Here is a 24,082-nt window from a genome sequence, read left to right as displayed (position 1 = left end):
GCAATATACAACACCAGCGGTTGAATATTGACCTCAGGGCATTAACTCTATATCGGCATGCCATGCTACAGCACATGAACACATAGTCATCTTTACAACACAGAGCGGAATTTAAGAGACTCACATAATTGCCTGCGAGAAGGTACAGGAGCACTTCCAAATGCTGTGCCCTGTAAATAAAACACATTTTTTTTTTTTTTTGGAGCAAAGGATGTCAGATTAACAGCAGCAGCAAATGAAAAAAAGGACAAGACATGAAGAAAATGAAGGCAGTGAAACTAAATAGAGACTGTTTAGATAGAGGAGCTTGTTATTACTGAAGAACTGCAGTTCCTATTTTCAGATAAACATAAATTATAGTGGGGAATGTTCTATGAGTAATCCACCCATCAGCAGACACAATGAACCAAAAAGAGAAAAAAGAGAGAGAAAGAAAGAAGACAGAAAAAAAAGTATCAGCATAAGACAGGCATGCTCACGCTTGTCAGAAATTAAATCTGATGGAAAGGACAACGTACAGAGTATATATTAAAATGAATTCCTTTACAAAAGTAAGAAGGCTCAATTACACCAATGTCTTAGCTGATACTGTCACTGTTTGAAGGTAAAATACATTTCAAACAGGTAGGAAGGACAGCAAGCGCAGTACAGTTTGGTTCCTGCCACTTCCTCCTCATCTTCTCTCCAAAATTCTTTAACAAGTCCTCACTGGGTCAGTTTGATGACAGCTAATAGGAAGCAGCTTTATTAAATCCCCGATCAATATACGCAGTATGCTCCTTCAGTAGAGTGCTTCATCTTTTGTGCATTATGCCAGCAATTACCACACATCTCATACCAACTGTGCACGTGAAGAAAATATGAATCAAATGCCAAGCAAGTCATACCGGTTGGTATCTGTAGGCAAGCCTCTTCCCAATGTGATCCCCTATCCCTACTCTGTCCATCCCCCCAAAAAAACCCAAACCCAGAAAAATAAGCTAACAGAGATTAAGAGGATGACTAGGTAAAGAGAAACTCTAGTGTAAAAAAACTTGAAGAGCAGTGTTAAAACAAACTATGTTGTCTCATTCTGAATCTAGATCATGAATCAGAGCTTTGCTTTGAGTTTGTGTCCAAGACTGCATCCTCCTTCCCAATGTAAAAGGGCACACTGATCAGTTGGACTGGGTAGTCAAGGATGACTAATTACAGTAATATTCAAGATTGCACTTATTGCCTTAAAAAAAAAACCAAACCCAAACACCTGAAACTTAGGAGACTTGTGTGGAGCTTGACTTCCTTTGAAATAATTTTGACTTCCACCATCTTTTTGAATTCAAGGCTGGGAACTGATTTACCAGGCATTTAGATAGTGCTAGGCGTTTTTTCTTTGAGATCATTTTCTCTTTCAGGTCTTGTAAAATTCTGTTTTCCTTTACCTAGGAAGAGTGAAGCATATATATACACATCTAGAAAGCCCCACAAAGAAACCATCTTTACACCACTGCTCCCATACCACTTTATTTAAGGAAAACCAGAATAATTAGGATTATTCATCACTTCAGATGCTGTGGCTGTGCTGCTGAACCACAGCTTGCTGCGCTGTGGCCACATGCAGTGCTGGGTAGCTCTGCAGAAGCCATTTGTCTCACTATGCCCCAAGGTTGTCACTCCGAGACTAACTCTCTCCTGCAACTGTAGTAAGAGGTCACAGCCACCGCAACAAGTAGCCAAGGGGGCAAGCTGGTGTTAACTTGTGTTGGGGCAGCAAAAACCCACTAGCTGCCCTCCCTTGTTTCCAAGGTTGCATATGCTGCCAGGAAAAGGCAGTAAGCTCCCCTTATTTACCAGCAAAACAGTGCAAGCAGGCAGAGTGCTCAAAGCCCTTTCCTCCAGGGCAGGCAGTGCTCTGCAAGTGCACTATCCCCCAACCCCACAGTTATTTGTGGAGTTATTTCAGTACTGCCAAAGTCCACCCTTAGCTCCAGCTAACTTCTCAAAGTCCACCCTTAGCTCCAGCTAACTTCTCAAAGTCCACCTTTAGTTCCAGCTAACTTCTCAAAGTAACCAATGGACAAGTTGGTCTGGGTAGCAAATCTAGTTGTACATTTGGCACTTAAACTAGTTCTTCAGTAACTACTGAGGCTTTACCAATTATTTCCAGTGCTTCCTGGAAATACAGTTATTTGAAATACTAAGAATATACGTATTCATCTAAGGCAAAGCAAGAAGTATTGAAGAATAGACATTGCACAAGAGCAGTATCAGAGCCTCCCCATTCTGCCAACTATATGCTATTCTGCTTTACTTAGAGGCAGCTTTTAGTAAAGCTAAGGTACGCAGTGATACCTTATATTAAGGTACCTCCTAAAAGTAAGTTTTCAATTCATCATTTAGAGGCATTGAAATGATTTGTGAAACCATATATAAAAACAAAAAGCACAAATATTGGCCTGACAATGGTTAGCTGGCTGCTTGCTTATTTAGCCAAAAGTACTTTTTTTCTATGCTTTGAGTATGTGGCATCTACATTTTTTCCCCTCATGAAGCAAAAAAACCATTTAAACAGCCTCAACTTACACAACGAAAGAACTGGGAATTTAATTATTCATTGTTAGTTACTATTATCACTACTGACACCAATTAAGTAATGTATTTCTAATGACATAATACTCCTTTGAAAAGCAAGATGCCAATGAATTTGACTGCATTACTTTTTCATGTTTCTGATTTCCAGAGTGAATGGCCTTCCGGGGGGAAAAGGATATATGTCTATCTTTTAACCAGGCCTTCCTTTCCTTTTTTCCCCTCATACTCCAGAAATAAATGTTATCCTTTGGTATCATCTGGCACAATGATAAGGAGCATTTTTCAAAACTAAGCCAAGTTTCAGGCATTGTCTGTGGAAAATCCAGGCTCTGCTGGAACTCCTAGTAGTTCCACAGTTTTAATCACATGTAGCTTTTTTTTCTGTCCTCTCTGTGTGGTGTAACACTTAATCCTAAAGGTGTCTAGGCCTCCATGACAGCTTCAGTGGTAATACCGTATTAAGTTTTCAAAGTGCCCTGCGATTCCTAGAAATGTAGAGCCTTACACAGGGATAAAATAACGCTATTAATAATGTACAGGCATTGTAGATGACTAATTACCTTGTAGTTGCTAAGTTAATGATTTATAAAAGTTAGCACACTCATCTGAAGCTTGTAAATGGCTAACCCTTCCCTACCTTTTTGCTGCGTAATTTTAACTAAGAGATCACTTACAGAATAGCATCTCTCAAAATATTGCTCTTAGTATACAGCAAAGTTTGAATTTGGATTCGTCTTTAAATACTGTCGGAGGCATTAGGCTCACCATAGGACACTGATGTATGTTAAGCATTTCCATACATTTTAAATGTATGTAACTCATTTTCATTTAAAATGCTCTGAAGTTCTTTTAGAGGGTACATAAAACATGCTAACGATGGCATTTTCTAAACGTTTATTATGTAAATGCACAGAACTTAGGTGCAGATTCAGCATCTTGGGATCACTGTGCAAACATATTTTTTTTGGTTGATCACCCTGCCTATACCAGCTCAATGTCACTTAATTTTTTAATGCTAAAATCCCAGCAAGTCCATGCTGTCACTGATGAGAAGCAGGAAAAAAGTTTTCACGATGATTGTGTTTTTTACCTTTTCCTTTTCAACTCCAGTTTGACTTAAGATACATAAATAAATCTCTCTGCTAATTCATTTCATGGAATAAATTTTAAAAATTATATTATTGATATTACTACATACATTATGCTTCCAAAAAATACCAAAATAGTCTAATGAGTGCAGTAGGTTACATTTCCTCATCAGCCAATTGATGTGCCAGTGTAAGGAAGCCGAAAAAAAAGTTGCTATTTGTGATCAGAGACCTTTCTGGAGGAAAGGTCTAAAAATGGACAGCCCCTACATTTCACCTTTGAATACACAGGTGAGGAGAAAACAGCCATCAGTACCTGAAAAGTCAGAGCTCAGCAGCCGAGAAAGAATCGATCAAGATCGAGAAGCCTCTAAAAGTGAAGTTGTCAGGATACCTCATTTATAACTCCTGCCCTATTCAATGGACCGATGAGGGAAATACAGTTTTTAGGGCTGCTTTGCACATGAACACAGTATGACAAGAAAATGCACCTGCTCGGGTCTTGATTCCTGCCTACTTCTTACCTCTTGTGGCACAAAAAACACAAGTATTGAGATTTCAGTCCAAAGTGCTTGCTGGCCCGCTTGTCTTGGGAGGGCCAGAGCTCATCCTCTAGGATTGAGCTGCTAAACCAGTCAGCATCTTCTATCTGTAGATGCAAGACACATTCACACACTTTTTGGAATTTAAAAAAAAAAAAAAAAGAAAAAAGAAAAAAAAGGCCTAAGAAGTCTGTGCAAAGAGGTCTGTGCAACCATATTAATTTATTTAATATTACCATAGCATCAGATGCTGGACTAAGCACTAATCAGCTAGTTAACTCACGCTTAGGATAGATACCCTAGGAGGTATGTTCCCTTTGAAAGCAGGGCAACAACTAATTTTTCTATATGTTCCTGTGCCATGCAATTCAGTGCTACAGTCCCTGTTCCTCACGAGGAAAAAATAAGAGAGAGGCTTTTATTTTATCTTTTCTGCCTCCATATAACATATCCTTAGCATCCCCTCATTGTTAATGCAGGAATGTTTGATTACCCAAGACATCCCTAATGTGAACGTGGATTTTATGCACCAGACAAGCAGATACACTGTTGTTCTGTTTACATTCCTTCAGTCAGTCATTTATAATTTCTTTTCACTTAGCTTTCAGAAATGCAATCAGAACATTGCAAAACTCAAGTTCTTTTTGAAAACACTATTAATTTTTAACCTTGTCAAGGTGAGAGTATGACACAGTTTCTGTCAGAAGTCACAGTTAAGTATTCACTGGAAGCTCCAATGAACTCAGCCAGGGAATCTTGCATTTAGTTCCCACAGTTATTTTATTTTTCACATCCTCACATTGAACAAAATCAGTTACTGTCAATTTTTTAAAGTAATGACCATAAACACCAGCCAGCCTAACTATTTGTGACTGTAGCTATTCTGGGACAACAGCAGCAAGGAAGTCCAAATGAAAACAGTTCATAATGCAACCTGTTCAATGAAGCAAAACATCCAAGTATGTATTAGTTTGCGGTTCAAACGAAGCCTTTCAGCAAAAATACTTTAGCAATTGCATACATTTCCTACATCTCTCTGAACTCTAAAGTTATGAGTTCATCTGCTGTTAACTGTATACAGTGACTGAAGTCCTCCGGGTTCACCTTGAGCAACTTGGAAGTCTGAATACTGCAATATATGAAATGATGAAATCAATTCAGTTGAACTGAATACCCCCTCTGCAGCATAACTACACAAATATTGCTGTTCTTTTTGTGTCCCTTTCTATGAGGAATCTCCAAAGATGTGTATTGACACAGACCAATCAATGCCAGAAGAAAATAAAAGAGAGCTCACTACCCATCAAAAGAATGTTTTTCCAATAAATGTTCTTTTCTCTTAGAGCACAAAACCTACCTATTACATGGTTAAAAAGGCACTGATTAAAAAACCAAAACCAAAACTCCAAAACCAACCCCACCTAGCCCCAGATTATGATTTTTAAAGAAGCTACTCATGGTAGGCAATTTTCCCTAGACAAAGTGCATAATTCTTTGACATAAGCTTTGGAACTGAACGTATACCTTTTTCTTACCATAGAAATGAGACTGATACCTCAGAATATTTCAGAGCACCACTAAGAATAAAAAGCACAGTCTTAGTTATTACCGCATAAGAAATGTTCAACTGATCTCACAAGAGTTCTGAACGATAATTCCTTGTCAATACACAATGGCATAATACCACTGACGCATAAGATTGCCCAGAGACTTGCTGGATCATGACCACATTCTCCTGTAAGGGCAGAATGAATTACTTTCATGAACAGAGCAAATATTAAAATGGGAAACCGTGCTCTAATACAATAGCTTTCACTTGCATCACACAGTACTTCACTGGTTGAGTATAACAATGAAATGATGCAGAGAGTAGCGTGCCGCTACTGAGTTCAGTAAAGGCTGACTTAGATGTACTACTTTCTCAATGCAATTTCACTCTTAAATGGTTCTAAAAAAAAAAAATATTTAATTCAATATAATGACATTAGCATGTCTCCAGATATCATGGTGCCACCATATTCTAAAACATGCAGACTTTTACCAAAGTTTATGTCCTTTCTCCAAAGTTTCAGTTTTGGTGCAAGAAACTTACTCATTAATACCTTCTTGATCACTGGATTTCACTGTGCACACTCAACCATCCTGAGCACAAACACCTCAAAAGCCCTTGCACAACTGAAGACCTATCTAGCTCTCCAGTATCTCCTCATTACTTAATATGATCCATGGCCCCCTTGACATAAGTATTGCCTCTTCCAACTGCATTTAGAAAGCAGGTTGTAACAGCTGATTTTAGCATGTGAGTCCCTGCTCAACTCTTCACCTTGGTACTAATGTCCCACCACTAATTCTTCCATAAATGCCTGAGATGCCGGCTGTAGGTTTCTTCATTTCAGGCCATGGAAATTCACTCATTTTAAGATTTTTATTGTTTTGATGAAAAACCCTGCTCTTTGTCACACCACCTATTTTTGTGTGAGCTGATTCAATGGGACTATGTTTGTTAGGATAGCTCTGCCCTGTTTTCTATCTGAAATTCATATACTGCCTTTTAGCCTTTGCTCCATTTCTCATTTTAAAAACTTCCCATTTAAAATTTTAAGTGCTAAGACCATTTCTACTTACGTAGAATTCATCCATCCTTCAGGCTCATTTTGACGAGTTGAAGAAACGATCATTTGAATACAGAGAGGAGGAGAGTGTGATACTTTGGAAGAATAATCATCCGCATAAATATAAATGAAAAATTGTAGTCAAAGTAGTAGTATTAAAGAGGAGGACCAAGGCTTTAAAGCAAAACTCAAGCAGAACAGGAATTTTTATTCCTTTTGGAAAGATGGGATTAGAAAATGCTAAAAAAACCCCAAGCAAACAAAAACGCCACTACTTTTCACAAGTAATTGTTTACAACTTAATCTCTTTTATAGCATTATCCAACTTTAACAGCCAACATTCAGTCTTTACAATCCCTCTGATGAAAAACTGCTTATCATTTGTGTCTTTTTCCTTTCTTAGATTTCAGATTGCAATGTGTTTTACCTTAAACAAAGAAAGAAGAAAAAATATTTTTTGTTCCTATGGTGGCCTGAAATACTGCAAGACCTTCATACAATTCCAAAATATTTAAAGCTATGTGCAATTGAAGATGATAGCACAACAATCACACATATTTATTTTCTTTTTTTAAAGCTATGCCAGGCATGAACAGAATTACTAAAAGAAAATAGACTCAAGAGCAAATGCGGTTCCATAGTCTATAGTTATATTAATATAAATATGTTCCTCCTCCAAATATCTTCCAAACTGAAGTTATAGCTCAATAAGGAAGACATATTTCCATCTTAAAGTTATCAGTAAATATTTTACTAGCAGTCTCTTGGCACATTTTCAACTCTGAATCAACATTTACATGCACTTTTCAGCAATCTGCTTCCACATATAAGTGAAAGATCCTAAAATACACTTTCACACCACAGTTTGGATTGCTATCTCATAAGGCCAAACTATACATATTATGTTACATCTAGATACAGTCAGACAAGGCAGTAACAGTCTTTCTGGGTACCTACAGTCCCTTATGTGATAGCAATAGGATAATTGTTTCAAATGGATAATCCAACTAATGTTTCTGTATAGCTAGCTTGCATTTGTTAATTGGATGCTTCCTCGCAACTATTTTACTAGCAACAACAATCTGCTCAAATTGCTTAGGTAGAAATTTCTTATAAATTGTGATTTCTTGCATGCTTCAACATCTGCTGAAATACTGTTCTTCCATTTAAAAAAAAAATTTGTAAACATAATAAAAAACCCCACGAAATGGGAAAATATTAACTCATTTGCAGACATCTCATTCACGCTAGAGATGTTAAGTTACGTTACTTTCTTAATCACTTTATGACCTGTCTGATTCTTTATCCTCTCAGGGGACTTGACTTAAGAGAATTTGAATTTAGCTATCCCTGCCTTCAAGCTTGTACAAGTTGTTTTAAAGCCACCCTGCTTTGCTCATTGAAATCTCTCATTAACTTGGTCTTACAGGCCTCTTAGGCGCTCTTGCCTACGACATCTTTCATTTAGAGCATATTAACTGTTCAGTAAAAGTGTTTCTATTTTAGGGCTGTGCATTGGAAATTCAGACGGAAACTGCTGGGCAGCCTCAGTACTTAGTCAACTTCCACCGCTTCTCTCGTTCTCATCAGCCCCCTGTTCCTGCCAAGAGCCACCCTTCTGCTGAGAGTCTGATCCAGGCTGATACCATGTATTTAGGTCCACTTACTTGCACTAATTTTTCTACGAATGGCCACTTTTTGTCTGCTTGTAGCTGGTTCATAACTATAATATCCAGTTCTGCAAAGTGATGTTCAGCCATTGTTTGGCACACATAAAAGATCCCATTAAAAACAACCACCAAAAAAAGGAATTCATTGCATTATATAGCAAGTCAATTTGGCATATATATTAAGGACAATTAGAAGACTTCTATGCAATAAATTGTCACATACATTAGACAGTGTGCCCCAGACAAATAAAAGAAGCACCATTTAAGTTTTATTAATGTCAGAAAAATACTTTTTTTGCTGGTATTACATTTAGTACAGGACTGTGGATGGCTTAAAGAGCAACGGGTACCTCGCCGCCTCTCAGAGTCCGTTAACTTTCCAAGTGGGGTGGACGCCATTTCTGATGTGAACCATTTGGCTGGAAGCAACCCCTGTGGGTGAATCTGGTATTGTTCAGGAATACACATAGTGATTCTGAGACATGCCTACACAGGGGTTTTTTGAAGACTGGGCTTATTTATTCCTAAGTTACTCTCTGCTTCAACCATAGGAAAACTTCTTCATTAGATTCAAAGTGAGCCAAAAAGGCAAATGATTCTGTTTGTGAAGTTGATTCTTTTTGCTTCCCAGTTTTAGCTGCTGTTGCTTCTGTCTATGCAAGTCTCTGTCTTCATATATATATATATATATGCAAAGTGTGTTCGGAACATACAAGTAACACTTCAAAAAATACATACAGTGTAAAGGTATGCACATCCTATTGACTGATTATCACAGAATCAGCACCATTCTGTTTGGAAGAGACCTAGAACTCAGCTGGTCACCTAGTTCCCCCTCCTGCTCAAAGCGAGGTGTCAACAATGACTTCTGACTTAATCACCCCTAAATTAAAAATTCAATATAGAGAAGGGCAGAGATTATATCTAGATCAAATATAACACTGCAGTAAATGTTTGCATAAATTTAAACTGAATGCCTAGGGATTCACATTCCAATTTTAATTTAGAGTCAGAACCTAATGCTGGAGCACACATTTACTGCTACCTTTCCAGCTCATATTTCCACTAGAGCTCATTTATTTCTAAAAAAACCTCCTCCCTCTGCTTTCATAAAAAACAGTATTAATGCTAAAAAGAAATATATGCCAATGAACAATGAATGTGTGAAATCTGGACTCTTCTCCCTGTTGCAAACTGCGAATCTATTCACATGCTTAGAAAGCGCAGACCTGCAACATTTGCTTTGCCACATTAAATAAATACTTCCACAGTTCTGTATACTATTTCCTGTAATGGTCTCTGTTTGAAATATCCCAGCAAGACAAACTCATTTTCTTGTTTTTAAGGGATGAATATGAAGTTGGTACAAATCACCATGAACGCGATTACCACTGCAGGTTTTGATGTGATTATATTACAGGTCTGACCAAAAGTCACTGGAAACCTTTCACATCCCAAAGTAATTTCTTCTTGTGTAAGCTCAAAAAACAGTATGGAGCTCTCTATATATATTAATTGTCCACACAAAGTCAGGTACTCTCAGTCCTCAAGCTGTATGAGAAGATTTTTAAAAGTTCTTGTTTAATTGAGCTAGTTTTAATTTTATCTGCCACAAATAACATGAGTAGATAACATGAATAACATAACACAAATAACTAGTAGAATTTTTACGCGACTTTTTGCTTAATTAAACTAACTTGATGGCTCAATCAGCAAAATGAGGATTATAGTTGAAAAATACATGTCTATAAAAAAGAAATCACATGATTATACACAAGAAAAAGGTGACTTGACTGTCAAGGGAAAAAAAGAATGGTTATTAGAAGATCTAGTTTTCATCAAGAAAAATCTCAGTCAGTATGAAAGCAATTGCCATCGGATCAATGCTTGATGGCCCTCGCGAAACCGTGTTAGTACTCCTGGACCTAACTGGTAAATGCTCACATTACAACAAAACACTACTGCAAGGGGGTGGGGATGGGGGAGGCAGGGAGGGAGAAAACATTATTGACCTTGCTCAACAAAAAAATCAAAAATTGATTGGACACAAGCTCTCCTCTTATGCCCCAGAGCTGAAGCAAACCATTATTTGAGAAAAGATTTTGCTGCTGAGATCTATGTTAATTTGTATCACCTTCAAACAGAAGACTTCTTTTTTTTTTTTCAGACTGTTGATTCAGCTTTGCTTCAAAACCAAATTGAAATATAAATAAAACACATACAAGAAAAGGGACGTGACTCTGGATGCATCTCATTTTGATTTTTATTTTACAGGCATTGTGACAAGCTCTCACTCAGCGCCTGAAGACAGTTACATTTCCTGTCTATTCTTCTCCCTTCAAAAGAAAATCTTTCTTTTTTGTTTTCAAAATAGGTAGATAAGAACGTCTTGGAAGTTGAACCTTACAAATAATAATGAAAAAAAACCCCCATCAGGCAAATTAAAACCACAAAAAAATTTGTTTATGATTCCCACATCTAAACCACAGTCTGATTGATGTGTTTATGGTTTGATCCACTTCTTTCAGTATCTGAGCTTCTGAATTGATACAATGAAGTATGATTCTTTATTGAACCGATGGTCAGTCATGGAAGTTTGCTATTAGATTTAGCTTTGCTAACTGTTTCTTGTCTTTGTTTTTATGTAGTTTTATATATATATATATTAAAAAAAGTATATATTAAGAAAAGTTAATTTGACCTATGCCCACCTGAGCAATATAGTATTTCACCTTTTTTGGCATGTAATACAGGCTACCCATCATCTCTTTACAGAAGCCTTTTAGCATAGTGTTTCAATAGCATCTTAGCTGTTCAAGGAGTTTATTGAAAAAAACCAACACAACCTTATACATGGCTGCAGAGAATTACTCTGTTACTAATCTGTGTGGTGCTATTACTACCTGAATATTTCTGTTGCTACTTGATTTTGTACTTTCTTCACTGGTGAGGACTGGCACACCTTCCAGAAACACTCTCTCTATTCCATTTAGTCCTGTCCCTTCCTCAAAATTCATCTAGAAATAATCAGTTGAACACTATTTTTTCCAACCTCTTATACCAAAGTGCTTTCAAAACAAGTGAACGCCTTGTAACTACATAAAACATTCTGAATGCAGCTCAGTCCCTTGCCTTTGTTCCTTATCAGATGCCCTGACAACTTGTTAATGCATATTTCCCTAAAAATACAATGCTGCATGCCTCACACAAAGAGCATGTGGCATAACAAAGCCTAAGTTGGCTCCAAACATTTCTTCCTTCCCACACTCTGCAACTGAACTAATATTTTTATGCAGTCCCAATATGGAAGTGTCTTTTTACCACTTGATGCATTAAAATTCCTTACTATAATTAGATTTACTAGTAGTGCATATGCCATAATAAATTCCAACTTTTTACTGAATGGACAGTAGGCTATGAGGAAAAAAATAGGTATCTATTTTACTAAGTAGCTTCATCAATGAGGCACAAAACAAGAGAAAACTAGAGGTGGGAGGGGTGAGGGGAAAAAAAAGAGGAAATAGAAGAAATGGAGAAACCTAGGTAGAAAGTTGATGGACTAAATATTTACTTCTCTCATTAGAATCAATAACAACGCCAAAGTCAAGAAGATCTCAGCTACAGCAGATGGCTGATGCTAGGAGCTGCGTGGAAATTACTTCTAATAAACACATAAATAAAAATGTGACATTTCTACTTTGAACTCCAAGCTGCTGAAGGCATTTTGGGTTTAGGTTTGGGGATCTTTGAAGTTCTCATTTGATTACAGCTGATTCACAGCAACATCTAACACAGCTTTGTGCAGCTGGACATACATTCAAGCTGTGTCTAGTCTTCTAACTGAAACTTCATAACTTCCCAAATCACGGATCTAGCTCTACTACAAAACAGACGAGATTAGATATGAAAAAAGAGTAACTATTGGAAAGGAGGTTATGAGAACCAGTAGAATTCAAACCTGTATGACAAGGCAAAATATTACAAGGAGTCTTTTGGTGAGGGAAGTGTTAGACAGACACATACATGCATATGGGATTTGATACCGTACCAAAGTTTTCAGAAGTACCACAAAAATGATAGCAACATCTGTTTGTTTTCTGTATCACTGGCGAGAGTCATGGTGACTTTTCCTTATTATTCTGGGGTTGTTTTTTTTTCTTTTTTACACAGCCTTGAGGCTATGTTCCTGTCAAAGAAAGGAAACCAGCTATTAAGAACTAATGATGACAGACAAAACTGTCATAGAGTGATAGCTGTAAAGATAATGACAAACATGGGTTTTCAAAGTGTTTCCCCTCTCCCTTTATAGAACGTCTACTATAGTAAGAAGGAAGCATGAAGTATACATGCAGCAGCTTGTCTGGGGGTTGAGGGCACATTTTTTCTGTCTCCCAATTTCACAAACATTTAAACTGACATTTAAAGGGAAATCAAAGGAAAAAAAACCCTCCTTTAATTTTGAACACGCTCTATGCATTAAAACTCAAAAGTTTCTCACAACAGTACCAATGGGGTATTTGTCTTCCCACCAAAGAACTTGTATACTCTTGACAAGTGCTCAGAGGTACATCTCATTAAAACAAGAGTTTAACTATTGTAAACAAAGAAACAAAAAATTATAACTGCAAAAGCTATTTTAAAAGCTGCCAAGGCATGACTAATAATAACTAATGTCGCATTTTGAAATCAAATCCAAGGTGTGACTAATAATAACTAATGTTGCATTTAGAAACCAAATCCTCATTTACAGATCATCCACTGCCCAAATGATACACCTCCAAATAGAGATCCGACCTTCATAGAATTGTTTTTTTTTTTGAAGTGAAAGCCATATGATTAAGATGATTTATTTTGCTACCCACTAAGAATCATACTTGAGAATGAAAAATTATTAGCAATTTTATGGCATGCAGCACTTCAGTATTTTGACACACATAATTAGCTTGCAGTGAAAAGAGGCACAGCTCTAAATGTACTTTGAGTAACTTAAAATCTTTGTGAACACACAAGAGTGAAAGTTCTCGATGTGGCTTATGTACCCAAGCCTACAAAACTGGACTATTCTTTTTCTCCAGTAGAATATACAGTGCACACTCACACTGCCACTGTGCCTTCCTCAGTCAGACATATAGCAGGGAAATATTTCACACTATCCTTCGAGAAGCTCTTCAACTTATTTTTCAGAAACTCGAAAAGACTGTAACAGAGAAAAGACAGAGGATGGATGGTGAAGAGGTAACACCAGTCAAGGAACCATAGTTACTCTTAAACAACCCTTCTCTCTCCTTCACATGGTACCTACAAGTCACAGAAGGAATGGCAGATGGGAAGGCCATCTAAAATGTAGAGGAGGGGGGAGCAAGGAGATCTGAAACTGCTAACCTCCAGAACTTCAAAATCTTCATAAAATCCAGGTCAAGTAGAGAAGAAGAAAAAAAAAAAAAAAAAAAAAAAAAGAAGAATTTTGCATAGCAAGCTCTACCTTTCAAAGCTCAAGAAGGGAATAAGGTGCCTAAAGTATAAAAATCCTCCAGTTTGCAGCATGTCAGTGGAGCTCCATCCTACTGTGAAGCAGACACAAAGGAAAACCTAAATTGCCCAGAAAATAAATGTTACATTGTAAATGGAGGTAACTTCAATGACCCAAGCCCCAGCAAATATTCACTGCGGGAACCAAAGGAAAAAGCACAAGACACATCAAGGAAAGACAAGTTAAAAGGTTTTGGAGATCAGCAAAGAAACACATCACCCACCCAAATATAAGCAACAATGTACTCGCAATTGGAGAGGAGATCAAGCCGGCTGCAAAGCAGTCTGAAAGGGAAAAGCACATGAGTTTGTTGACCCAGCAGCAACCGATACAGTCAAAATAGAAATGAAGAATGAGAATTGAAGGACTGTAGCTCAGAATTTCCCCAATCTCCTGTTTTCTTATGCTTTACTAACACAGATGAGGCCACCAAGGTCTTGCTTGTGCTCCCAGAGAGAACTTGGTTTGTGTCCAGGGCCACAGAGGTGGAAGGTTAATGTACTGACTTCACAGCACCGGCTCACCATTTCCACACAAACCTTCACATGTCTCATTTGAATAGCTTTGTGCCTAGCTGAGCTAGTGCTAGTTAAAATGTGCCAAAACCAATTAGTGAATAAAGATGCTGCTATAGCAACGGCATCTAATTTTCCAATTAGTAATAATTGCTGAAACACCTGCCATAAAACATAGATACATTTGGATTGGGGGTCTCTGAAACAAACTTTGCTTTAAAGTTTTTTTTTTTAATTGACCTTTATCACGATAATGAAAGAGAAGGAAGTGCCAGTTCTCTTTTTCCTGCTATCAAATGTAACACAAATAGACAAAGTATTATTTATTTTTAAGGGAGTCCAAAGAATGTGTCCTAAAGTGTTAAACTAATTAACTACGCTGTGCTTAGAGATTCCCAGGCAAGAAAATTCCAGATGGCAGTCAGTTACAAATGAAGAAGAGTGCAATGAATGCAATATTGAAATACCACCTGTAAGATGCAAATGCTTTGATTCGCAGAGGAAAAGACAAAGCGTATAGTAGTGCTATGGTAAACAATAGTGGGATCAGGCAAGATATAAACGACCTTATTCACCCTAGTGTTCTGAACTCTGAACATATATTTTTTACATGTAATTTTGAGTATATCTGTACTGTCCAGTTCCAGTCACAAATGGAAATGAGACTCACATTTGCTCTGTGTTGCACCTAGAATGTTTTTAGCACCCTTTGATAACAGCCATTATCCAGCCACACGTTGGAAGTATCTGAAGTCAGTAAGCTGACGCTTATTTTCACTCTTGGATGGCAGCAGTGGAGGAGAGTGTAAATTCCCATGGTCTTCACGTACTTAAATTTTCTGCATTTCAAACGTTTACCCTTGCTACTCACCCACGTAGCAGGGATTATATAGCTTTCCAGCACTTCTCAAAGATTATTTTGAAAAATAATACCTTGTTTTCCCCACTTTTTTATATGATCCATCTGATTACATAGACTTCTCTGTGATCGCCCCCCCTAAGTACGTTCTCATACATACTGAATTTAGGGTAGCGTGAGCAATGTGATGGAAACACATGGTCACAGCATACTGATGTTTGTAAATAATTTTTTAAACACACATTAAGTATGGGCAACATGCAATCCTTGAGGAAAGAGGATAGATGTGTGTGGGGTGTATTATTTCCTATACAAGAGCTGTGCCCCAACTTTTTTTTTTTTTTTTTTTTTAAGAACACGAAAACCCAGAGCAACTCTGTGATCAAGCTCTTACAGGTTTCAAAGAGGGAGAAGAAAGAGTGCTATTTTCTCCCCTGTAGTGAAGTGATTGATTGTACAACGGCAGATCATTTCATATTGGTCAGCAATTCAGATTGTAAAAGACCAGCTACACATTAGCTCCCTGCTTGTAAGAGCCTAAAAATCACACAAAGATTCCCATTTAAGCCTCTCCAGAGATCCTAACTGGAGTGAACATAAGCAGTTAATCAGAAAGGCAGGTTTCACAACAAATGTAATAAATTCCCAAATGGTCAAGCCCAGCAGCGCTTCTTGAAACAGCAGCAGCAGTAACTGCAGCAAACAGATGTTGTTGTTTCACAAAGATAAGTTTTAACAAACACTTTAAGACATGGCTAAAAATAATGTTTCTATATCACAAGAGTTTTGACTTGTTTTTTGATTTGAACACAAAAGGAGTAGAACAGTGGTAAAGACAAATTTACACTTTTAGTGATGTACACTGCTGACTGCATTTACATTTGTAAACAGATTATGCCATCTGTTGAGACCAAGAGAAATAATTTGTGGGGTTTTTTTTTCTAGGGGTTTTTAGCTTATTGAAAAATAAACTACTTTTTGTTGTTTAAAAAAAAGAACATAAAAGAATAATTTAGCACTTTAAATTCAAATATTTGACATGGAAAAAACAGTTGTTACTACAGCAGACAGTCAAGTGTGGGAAAAACTAATGGTGTTTTAATAATCTATTTTTGCAAGTGACCTAATTAACTTTTTACAAAAGTGTCCTCTAAGTTACATACTAGTATATTGCGCTTCAGAGTTTCAATAACGTGTTAACTTCAATAATTTATATAAAATCACGGTCCTTGCCCAGTTATTATTCCTGAACTCCAACAGAACGTTTTTGGATAGAGAGACTTATCTAAAAATTACTATCACATTAAGCAATTCATGTTCACTTCACCTTTGAAAGGTGATGTCTCAGTGACAAATACATTTTGAGAGAACAAAGGCTCTTGCAGCATTATTAATTACACCCACGCTCGGAATGCTTAAAAATAAGATATGCTTCTTTTATATGCTTAAACCATATTAAGGCACATAAGATGCCACGGAAGCTATCGGAAATCTTACTATTGAATGGAATGCAAAATTGTGTCAAGACTGAAGAAAAGCCTTAATGGTTCCATTAAACAGCATGAGTTTATTTTTTTTTTGTGTGTGTGTGTGTGATTTATATCTGCCTCTGCAGAACTGGCTTTTCATGCTGATGCCACTTCCTAGGACTTCTATGAGCCAAAAGAACATGTAGATTAAAAAAACAAACAACCCCCTCCCCCCCCCAACAGCTAACTAACCAAAACCATCCTATTTGTTATTACACAGCAAACAGAATCCTCTACACTGTATTTCTAGTTATGACCAGCTTTTCATAGAAGGCCTTACTCCTGTGTTTCTATATCCCGTAGGAAACCAAGTATGCTTGAAATGCCAGGAGAACTCCTTCAACTCAAGTTTTCCAGTAGTTTTTAAAATAATTGTATTTATGAGATTAGTTTTTGTCATAAAAGAACAGAAATGTTTTCAGAACCTTCACACTGGTGCAGGACATAAGCCCACTTGCTTTTAAGCACTGGTAATCTCATTGACACTGATACATTATTCATGCTTTGAAAATTAAGTGACAAAGCATATTCTTAATTTTTTTCCTGGGACAGACCTCTAGGTAATAGGCTTAACACACTGCACAGGCTGCACATGGCTTTTCCATGGTGGAGTATGTTTTAAAACAAACCAAAAAGTCAAGTCTGCTGTTTCTCTCTGGTCCTTTTGAGCATGTTAGTCTTTCAGGGGGACAATTATGAATCGTGCTCTCTGGAAATGCCCAGGCTAGCATGAGAATTAAAGGAGGTAGAAGATATGCAATTACTTCACAAAAGGACAGATCTACAAAGAATCAATGACGGGCTACACTTCAGGGAATGAGCAGAGTTAAGATTTGTATTGTGAATTAAGATTTGATGAATCCCCGGGCAAGTTTTAGCAAAGAAACTAAAGGAAAGGGAAAAGAAGAGGAAGACTGCTTGATCATGGATTAGCTAAATGAAAATGCTATGTATGTTAAAAATAAAATCCATCCAAGACAGAGTGACCTCGAAGATTTAGATATAGCACTAATCATCAGGAGGTAAAATGCTTTGTTATTTCAACGTAATGATGAAGTGACTGCCATGAAAAGAAAACTACGTTGTAAGAGTATTTAAAAATCACAGTGGTATATTTGTAATATGCATTTTCTGATAATAAGAGATTGCAAAATATGTTTTTTCTTTAAGGAAAGGTTAAAAAAAGGGAACAGCCTTCTAAAACAATTAAAATAATCAATTAAGTGTACAAAATTTTCTGTAGAAGAACATCTATCTCTCTTTTTTCCTTATATCCCTCCCAGAGACAGTAATCTAAAATTAGATGGGCACCACATCACATCCAATACACAAATACAACTATCAAACACAATTATCTAAATGATAGTAAGAGTTCACTGCACAAAGTAATTTTTTCCTCTGATAACTACGTTAAGAAACTGTTTTTCAGGACAGAGCAAATAGTTTATGGACTGATGCAGATATGTTACAGGCATAAAGTGGTTATTTGGATAAACATTTCAATCAGTCTGTCCCAGAAGTAGTTCCATTTCCTATTTTCAACTGATGACAATTTAAATGTAATTGATGGCAAATTATTTGTGGAGCTGGGAACTAGAGCTTTCAAAATCATAAGTTTGAGGACAATTTTAACAGTTTTTATTCTATATTAGATATAAACTGCCACAAAGAACAATGCGGAATGTTCTGTTCCCAAAAAATTGAACTTGTCCATGCAAGAAATAGTCGTAGCCCCAATCTCAAGTACCAAAATTGCTGATTAAGAATGCAGCTACTAAGGAGAAGCAGCGTGATCCAACGTCTTCTGAAAGAGCTCATCGAACATGGCACGTTCCACAAAATAATAGCAACAATGGCAGTTTTATTTCGTTTAAGAGACTCAATGTTCTTCTGTGAAACTGTAGGACAGAAAGTTCTCTATGGGAAGGCAAAGAATTTTAAGACTCAATTCCTGTAACTAGGGTCATAGTCAAAGGTGAGGCCAGAGGTGTAAACCTGATGAGAACCATTACAGTTTGTCCCCATGACTTGATGGAAGCCATAGGAGTGTATCTGACCATGCTCAAGCCCAGACTAGCCAGAGGAGGCTAGGTCCCCCACTTCTGTTCCTCAGCAAGAATCATTAAGCTGCAACCTCTATGATATCCTTGGCACCAGCAAGAATTTAAGGCTGCAGAAACATTTTCAGAAACAAAGTATTTTGTAGTTTTAAGGGTGGATCTCTCACAAATTATTATGGAAAAGCAGATTTTTAAAATGTATGATTTAAATAACAGAATAGTCAGAATCTTCACTTTTTTTCCCCTCAGAGTTTAGTTTTTCTTTAGAAATGAGACCCTAAGGGATTAGCTCCCTTCTGCATTAAACAAATATAAAATTTTAACATTACTGAAGCTACATTTCTATTGTATAAACACTGTATTACTAGATGGTAGTATAATAACTAAAGTTACAGTAACCACAGAATAGCAAAGCACTGAAAACTCCTATCTACAAATAGGATAAGAAAGAAGTAGTAAAGAAAGCAGCCATCTTCATAATTTCATGTCAAACACTACTGTCAGACTACATCTCTTAAATTCTGTACTTTGTTTTCCATCTGCACTTACTTGAAATAGTTGAAAAAGTGCTCATTTTTATTTGCTATGAGAACCATAGGCCAGTAAGTTAAGACTCCAAAATTCCCACTGAGATATGGCCTACTAAGAATAGTAAAGAAAGTATCATTTTAGGGAAGGGATTAGTCTCTTTCTCAGTAACAAGAATATAGTTATGTTTCTTCTCTATTCAGGACACATTTACTAGCAAATAAAAAAATAATTCTACTCATTCAATGCTAGAAAAATACTTTTTGAGGCAGTCTTCAAAAATCAAGAAATACTTATGCATGAATAGAGGCAGTAAATCGTGGCCCTGATCTAAGTCATTCGGCTTTCAGCTTTGCCTTCTGCTTTCTCCTTCTCTTCATAATGTAGCTGCTAGCAGCTGCTCTTTCTTCCAATAAACTTGTGGGTACGCATATATCCTCCCTGACAGTCAACATAAAAATTCTTTAGAGACAAACAAGGTGGAAGAAAATCCAAGCAGCATGAGAGAAATTCTGACCCGCTGACATCAACAGCAAAACTTCTATTTATGCGTGACCAGAACATCATCTCCATGCACTTCCCTAAAGAGAGGTAAAGTAGTCTAACGGTTTCATTGCAAGTCACAAAATGTGCAAGACTGCCAGATTTCAGGTACAACCCTGGGCAAACCACGCAGCTGCTCTCAGTTTCCTCATTTGCAACATGCAGACAATAAATCTGGCAAATGTAGGCTGCCATAAAATAACTAAGTGTCATTACTGATTTTTGCCTTATAAAAGGCAACAATACAGACCCCAAATTAAGAACATTGTAGCCCAGTGCTAGTAAGCAAGAGAACCTGGGAGGAAGATGATTGTCTACTTTGATAATTATTGATTTTTATAGGGTACGTATCACTTTATTACCTTGACACTCTTTAAATATAGAGCTTCATAAGCAATTAACAAACCAAATATAAGGTCCATTTGTTCTTGTATAAATGCCAGCAGCAGACCTGCTTTAAAGGACAAAAATGAAAGAAATGCTATTAAGCAGGCTAAATGTCAGAGATTCCTGAGTGCTTACACTTAATTAGAGGAAGACTTTGTTTTAGTAACATATTCTTAATCCAAGAGAGTTCATATTTAATTTTATACCTGCAAGGAACAATCTCCACAGATTTCTAAATTCTGTAAGTATGAAAAACCAAAGGAGGCTTTTTTCATGTACATCCTATTGGGGAGATCTGTGAAGAACAGCTAAGCACCCTCCCATATATATCAAACGTAGAAACTACTTTTGGAGCTTCTCCTAAAAGCAAATACAGTTAGGTGGTTAGTGGTTTGCCACCAGGACTTCAATCCTGCAAGCTCCACACAGAAGCTCTAACTGCTCTGTCCATGCAGTGCAGAGGTCTGCCTGTACAGGCAAGTCCTGTATTTGCAGCCACAAATACTATCTTAGGAAATACAGCCTATGACCAGTGGTTGTGGTTTTGATTTGTAACCCTCCTGCGCTTCTTTTCTTTCATTTGTTTGTTAGCAATAATAAAGATACTTAGCACTTACATGGTGAAAGGTTGTACAGAAGTCTTAAAATATCTAGTAAATCTCGCACAGGATCTCTCCACCCCACCAACAAGAAGCTGCTGATCAAAGGGCTTGTCTTTGTGCCATTGACCTGGGCGATCTGATCCACCAGTTCGTGTTGCCTGTATAACTTCTGGCAATGTCACCAGACAAAGGGATATTCTTCACAGAGCAATATTGTTTATGGGCATGTCACCTACTTATCCTTTACCTAGATGAAGTTCATTATTTAAGTGAGTAGAAGACCGGTGATAGTAAATTGTGTTTTCTCAGAGACTCCTCCAACCAGGTAACAAGAAAAAAAACTAGCAGCTGCATAAACTGAACTCCTGGTCTTCTCTCTCATGGGACTGCCATTATCAAGGACAGTACAGAATGGGGGAAACCACTGAAGATTGCCAAAGCAACTGTTAAAGGGGAAAAAGAGAAAAACCGAACTGATCAACAGATATATTTTTTCCATGGAAACTAAGGTACAAATCCACACAATAATTTATTTTGCAACAGATTATTTTTAAAAAGTCTGCTGATATTTGTCCCTAGCTCTACCCTGTTCCAGCCTCTCACCACTCCCTGCACTACATCATTTAAATCATGGGTGGTAATTGCCACCGTAGCCAAGACATGACCTGGTAACGAGCAGAGGAAAAAAGCAAGGGACCATAACCTTTTAGACCAGCTTTTTCAGAAGAGAAATCATGATGCTGCTAAGTACTGGCAAATATAAAACACTTTTATTGCAAAACATCAGAAAGGTTGCTGCAACTACCATACTGATCATAAAAAAATATCAGCAACACTGACACTTTATATCTCTCTGTGGCAAGCCAAGAATCAACAGTGTTTGCCACCTCATGGACAAACTGTAAAATACAGATAATGTGTATTCATGACTGGCAGCATCTGAAAGCAGGATTAGAGGCTTTCAGATGAAAATTTGTTCTCTTCAGATGAACGGGATTTGCAGTCTTCCACAACAGTAGTGAATATTGACTACAGCTACCTGTACTTGAATCTAGCATTTTCAAATCCCTTGTAAATAGAGGAAAATTGTAACTTCCTAAACACACTTGTTTGTTTCAGAAGACAAGGTAGAGTTAATAAAAAAATCAGAAAAAGAAAAGAAAGGAGAAGGACCATTATCTAGCCTTCTGGATCAACGATGTTTCTAATGTGCAATTTATAGAGCAAGTTTACTTGCATACAGCTCAACAAAAGTAAAAATCTTCCATACTAATACAGAAACTCATTTTCACATACACAACACCACAGTTCACCACAAACCACATTTATCAGAGAAACTAACATGCATTATTATTGAATATCATGATAAAGTATGTGATGGGAGTTCCTCTCCCTCCTCCCCCACCAATATTTAGTAGCATTTTTTTCTTTCAAACATAATTGTGATTTGTCAATCAACCAGCTCCAAATTTCCCACCCTTGTCCTAAAACCTAAAAACCTGACCTGCTTCTTCTCATTCCAGTCACTGCGACCGCTGTCCTGGTTTCGGCAGGGATAGAGTTAATTTCCTTTCTAGTAGCTGGTACAGTGTTTTGGATTTAGGATGAGAACAAAGTTGATAACGCACTGATGTTTTAGTTGTTGCTAGGTAATGCTTACACTAGCCAAGGACTTTTTAGTTTTCCATGCTCTACCGACTGAGAAGGCTGGAGGTGCACAAGAAGCTGGGAGGGGGCACAGCCAAACTGGCCAAAGGGACATTCCATACCATGTGACATCATGCTCAGTACATAAACTGGGGGAAGCTGGCCGGGGGGGGCTGGGCATCAGTCGGTGGGTGGTGAGCAATTGCAGTGTGCATCACTTGCTTTGTGTATTATTATTATTATCATATTATTATTATTATCATTATCATTTTATTTCAATTATTAAACTGTTTTTTTATCTCAACCCACGAGTTTTTTCTCACTTGTGCTCTTCCAATTCTCTCCCCCATCCCACCGGGGGGTGGGGGAGTGAGCGAGCGGCTGCGTGGTGCTTAGTTGCCAACTGAGATTAAACCACGACAACCGCATAGAAAACGTATGGTCAACCTCTTGTTTTTCTTCTCAGCCTGCAACTAGTTTGTTTGAAAAACCCATTGCTAAGCTGAGAATTTCTGCCATTTGTCTTAAAAGGGGTGTTAACTTTAAAGGCCAAGCTCAGCCATTTGAATGCTAGCACTGTTAAACTACTAAATGAAACACAAAGACTCAACCTGAGTCATTAATATTTCACTATTCAGAAAAGGATAAGAATCAACAATACATTCAACAATATACCAATAAACCTCACATTTTCAGGGAGACGGATTAGATGGCTTCATTAGGCTCTATCTTTTCTCGGGTTCTCCTCTCAAAAACTGAGCAAATGTCTCATTTTGTACAATATTCAAGTAGTACTTTGATTTGTATAAAAACTGGAGTAAGAGAATTGAGGGTAAGTGAATGCAAATGGACAACTGTACTCTATAACCTAAATTAGTTGGAGTAACTAATTTATTCTCACTTCTAAAACTTCTTACTGAGTATGGTATTTCTATTTCCCCTAATCAATGGTTGGAGAAGGGAGTCAAACACTGAAGTCCAGTCTGGTTAGGTACAGCCCCAGTCAGAGTAACTGTACTTACCGAAGTGTATTGGGCTTGCATGGCAAGGTTTTGGTAGCGGAGGGGCTACAGGGGTGGCTTCTGTGAGAAGCTGCTAGAAGGTTCATCTATGTCCAATTGAGCCAATGCCAGCTGGCTCCAAGATGGACCCGCCGCTGGCCAAGGCCGAGCCAATCGGCAATGGTGGTAGCGCCTCTGTGATAACATATTTAAGAAAGGAAAAGAAACCTGCACAACACCAGCAGCAGCCAGAAGACAGGAGTGAGAATATGTGAGAGAAACAACTCTGCAGACATTAACGTCAGTGAAGGAGGGGGAGGAGGTGCTCCAGGCACCAGAGCAGAGATTCTCCTGCAGCCCCTGGTGAAGACCATGGTGAGGCAGGCTGTCCCCCTGCA

At 37.6% G+C, this 24,082-nt stretch overlaps 1 protein-coding gene across 3 annotated transcripts in view; it reads right to left on the bottom strand.

Moving 5' to 3' along the window:
• Positions 1-24,082, bottom strand: part of CCSER1 (coiled-coil serine rich protein 1) — a 687,005-nt gene that overhangs the window by 150,837 nt on the left and 512,086 nt on the right. The window contains exon 9 of one of the 3 annotated variants that reach the window (XM_019470564.1): positions 125-170. The exons of the other annotated variants lie outside the window; for them this stretch is intronic. Coding sequence (XP_019326109.1) covers positions 125-170 — 46 coding nt within the window. The remainder of the gene's footprint in view (positions 1-124; positions 171-24,082) is intronic. 3 annotated transcript variants of the gene reach the window in all.

The sequence above is a fragment of the Aptenodytes forsteri genome, unplaced genomic scaffold (assembly GCF_000699145.1).
Source record: "Aptenodytes forsteri isolate BGI_AS27 unplaced genomic scaffold, ASM69914v1 Scaffold93, whole genome shotgun sequence".
Classification (NCBI taxonomy): Eukaryota; Metazoa; Chordata; class Aves; order Sphenisciformes; family Spheniscidae; genus Aptenodytes; species Aptenodytes forsteri.
Note: the sequence above shows the minus strand (reverse complement) of the source record. Positions and strands in the feature narration are given on the sequence as shown.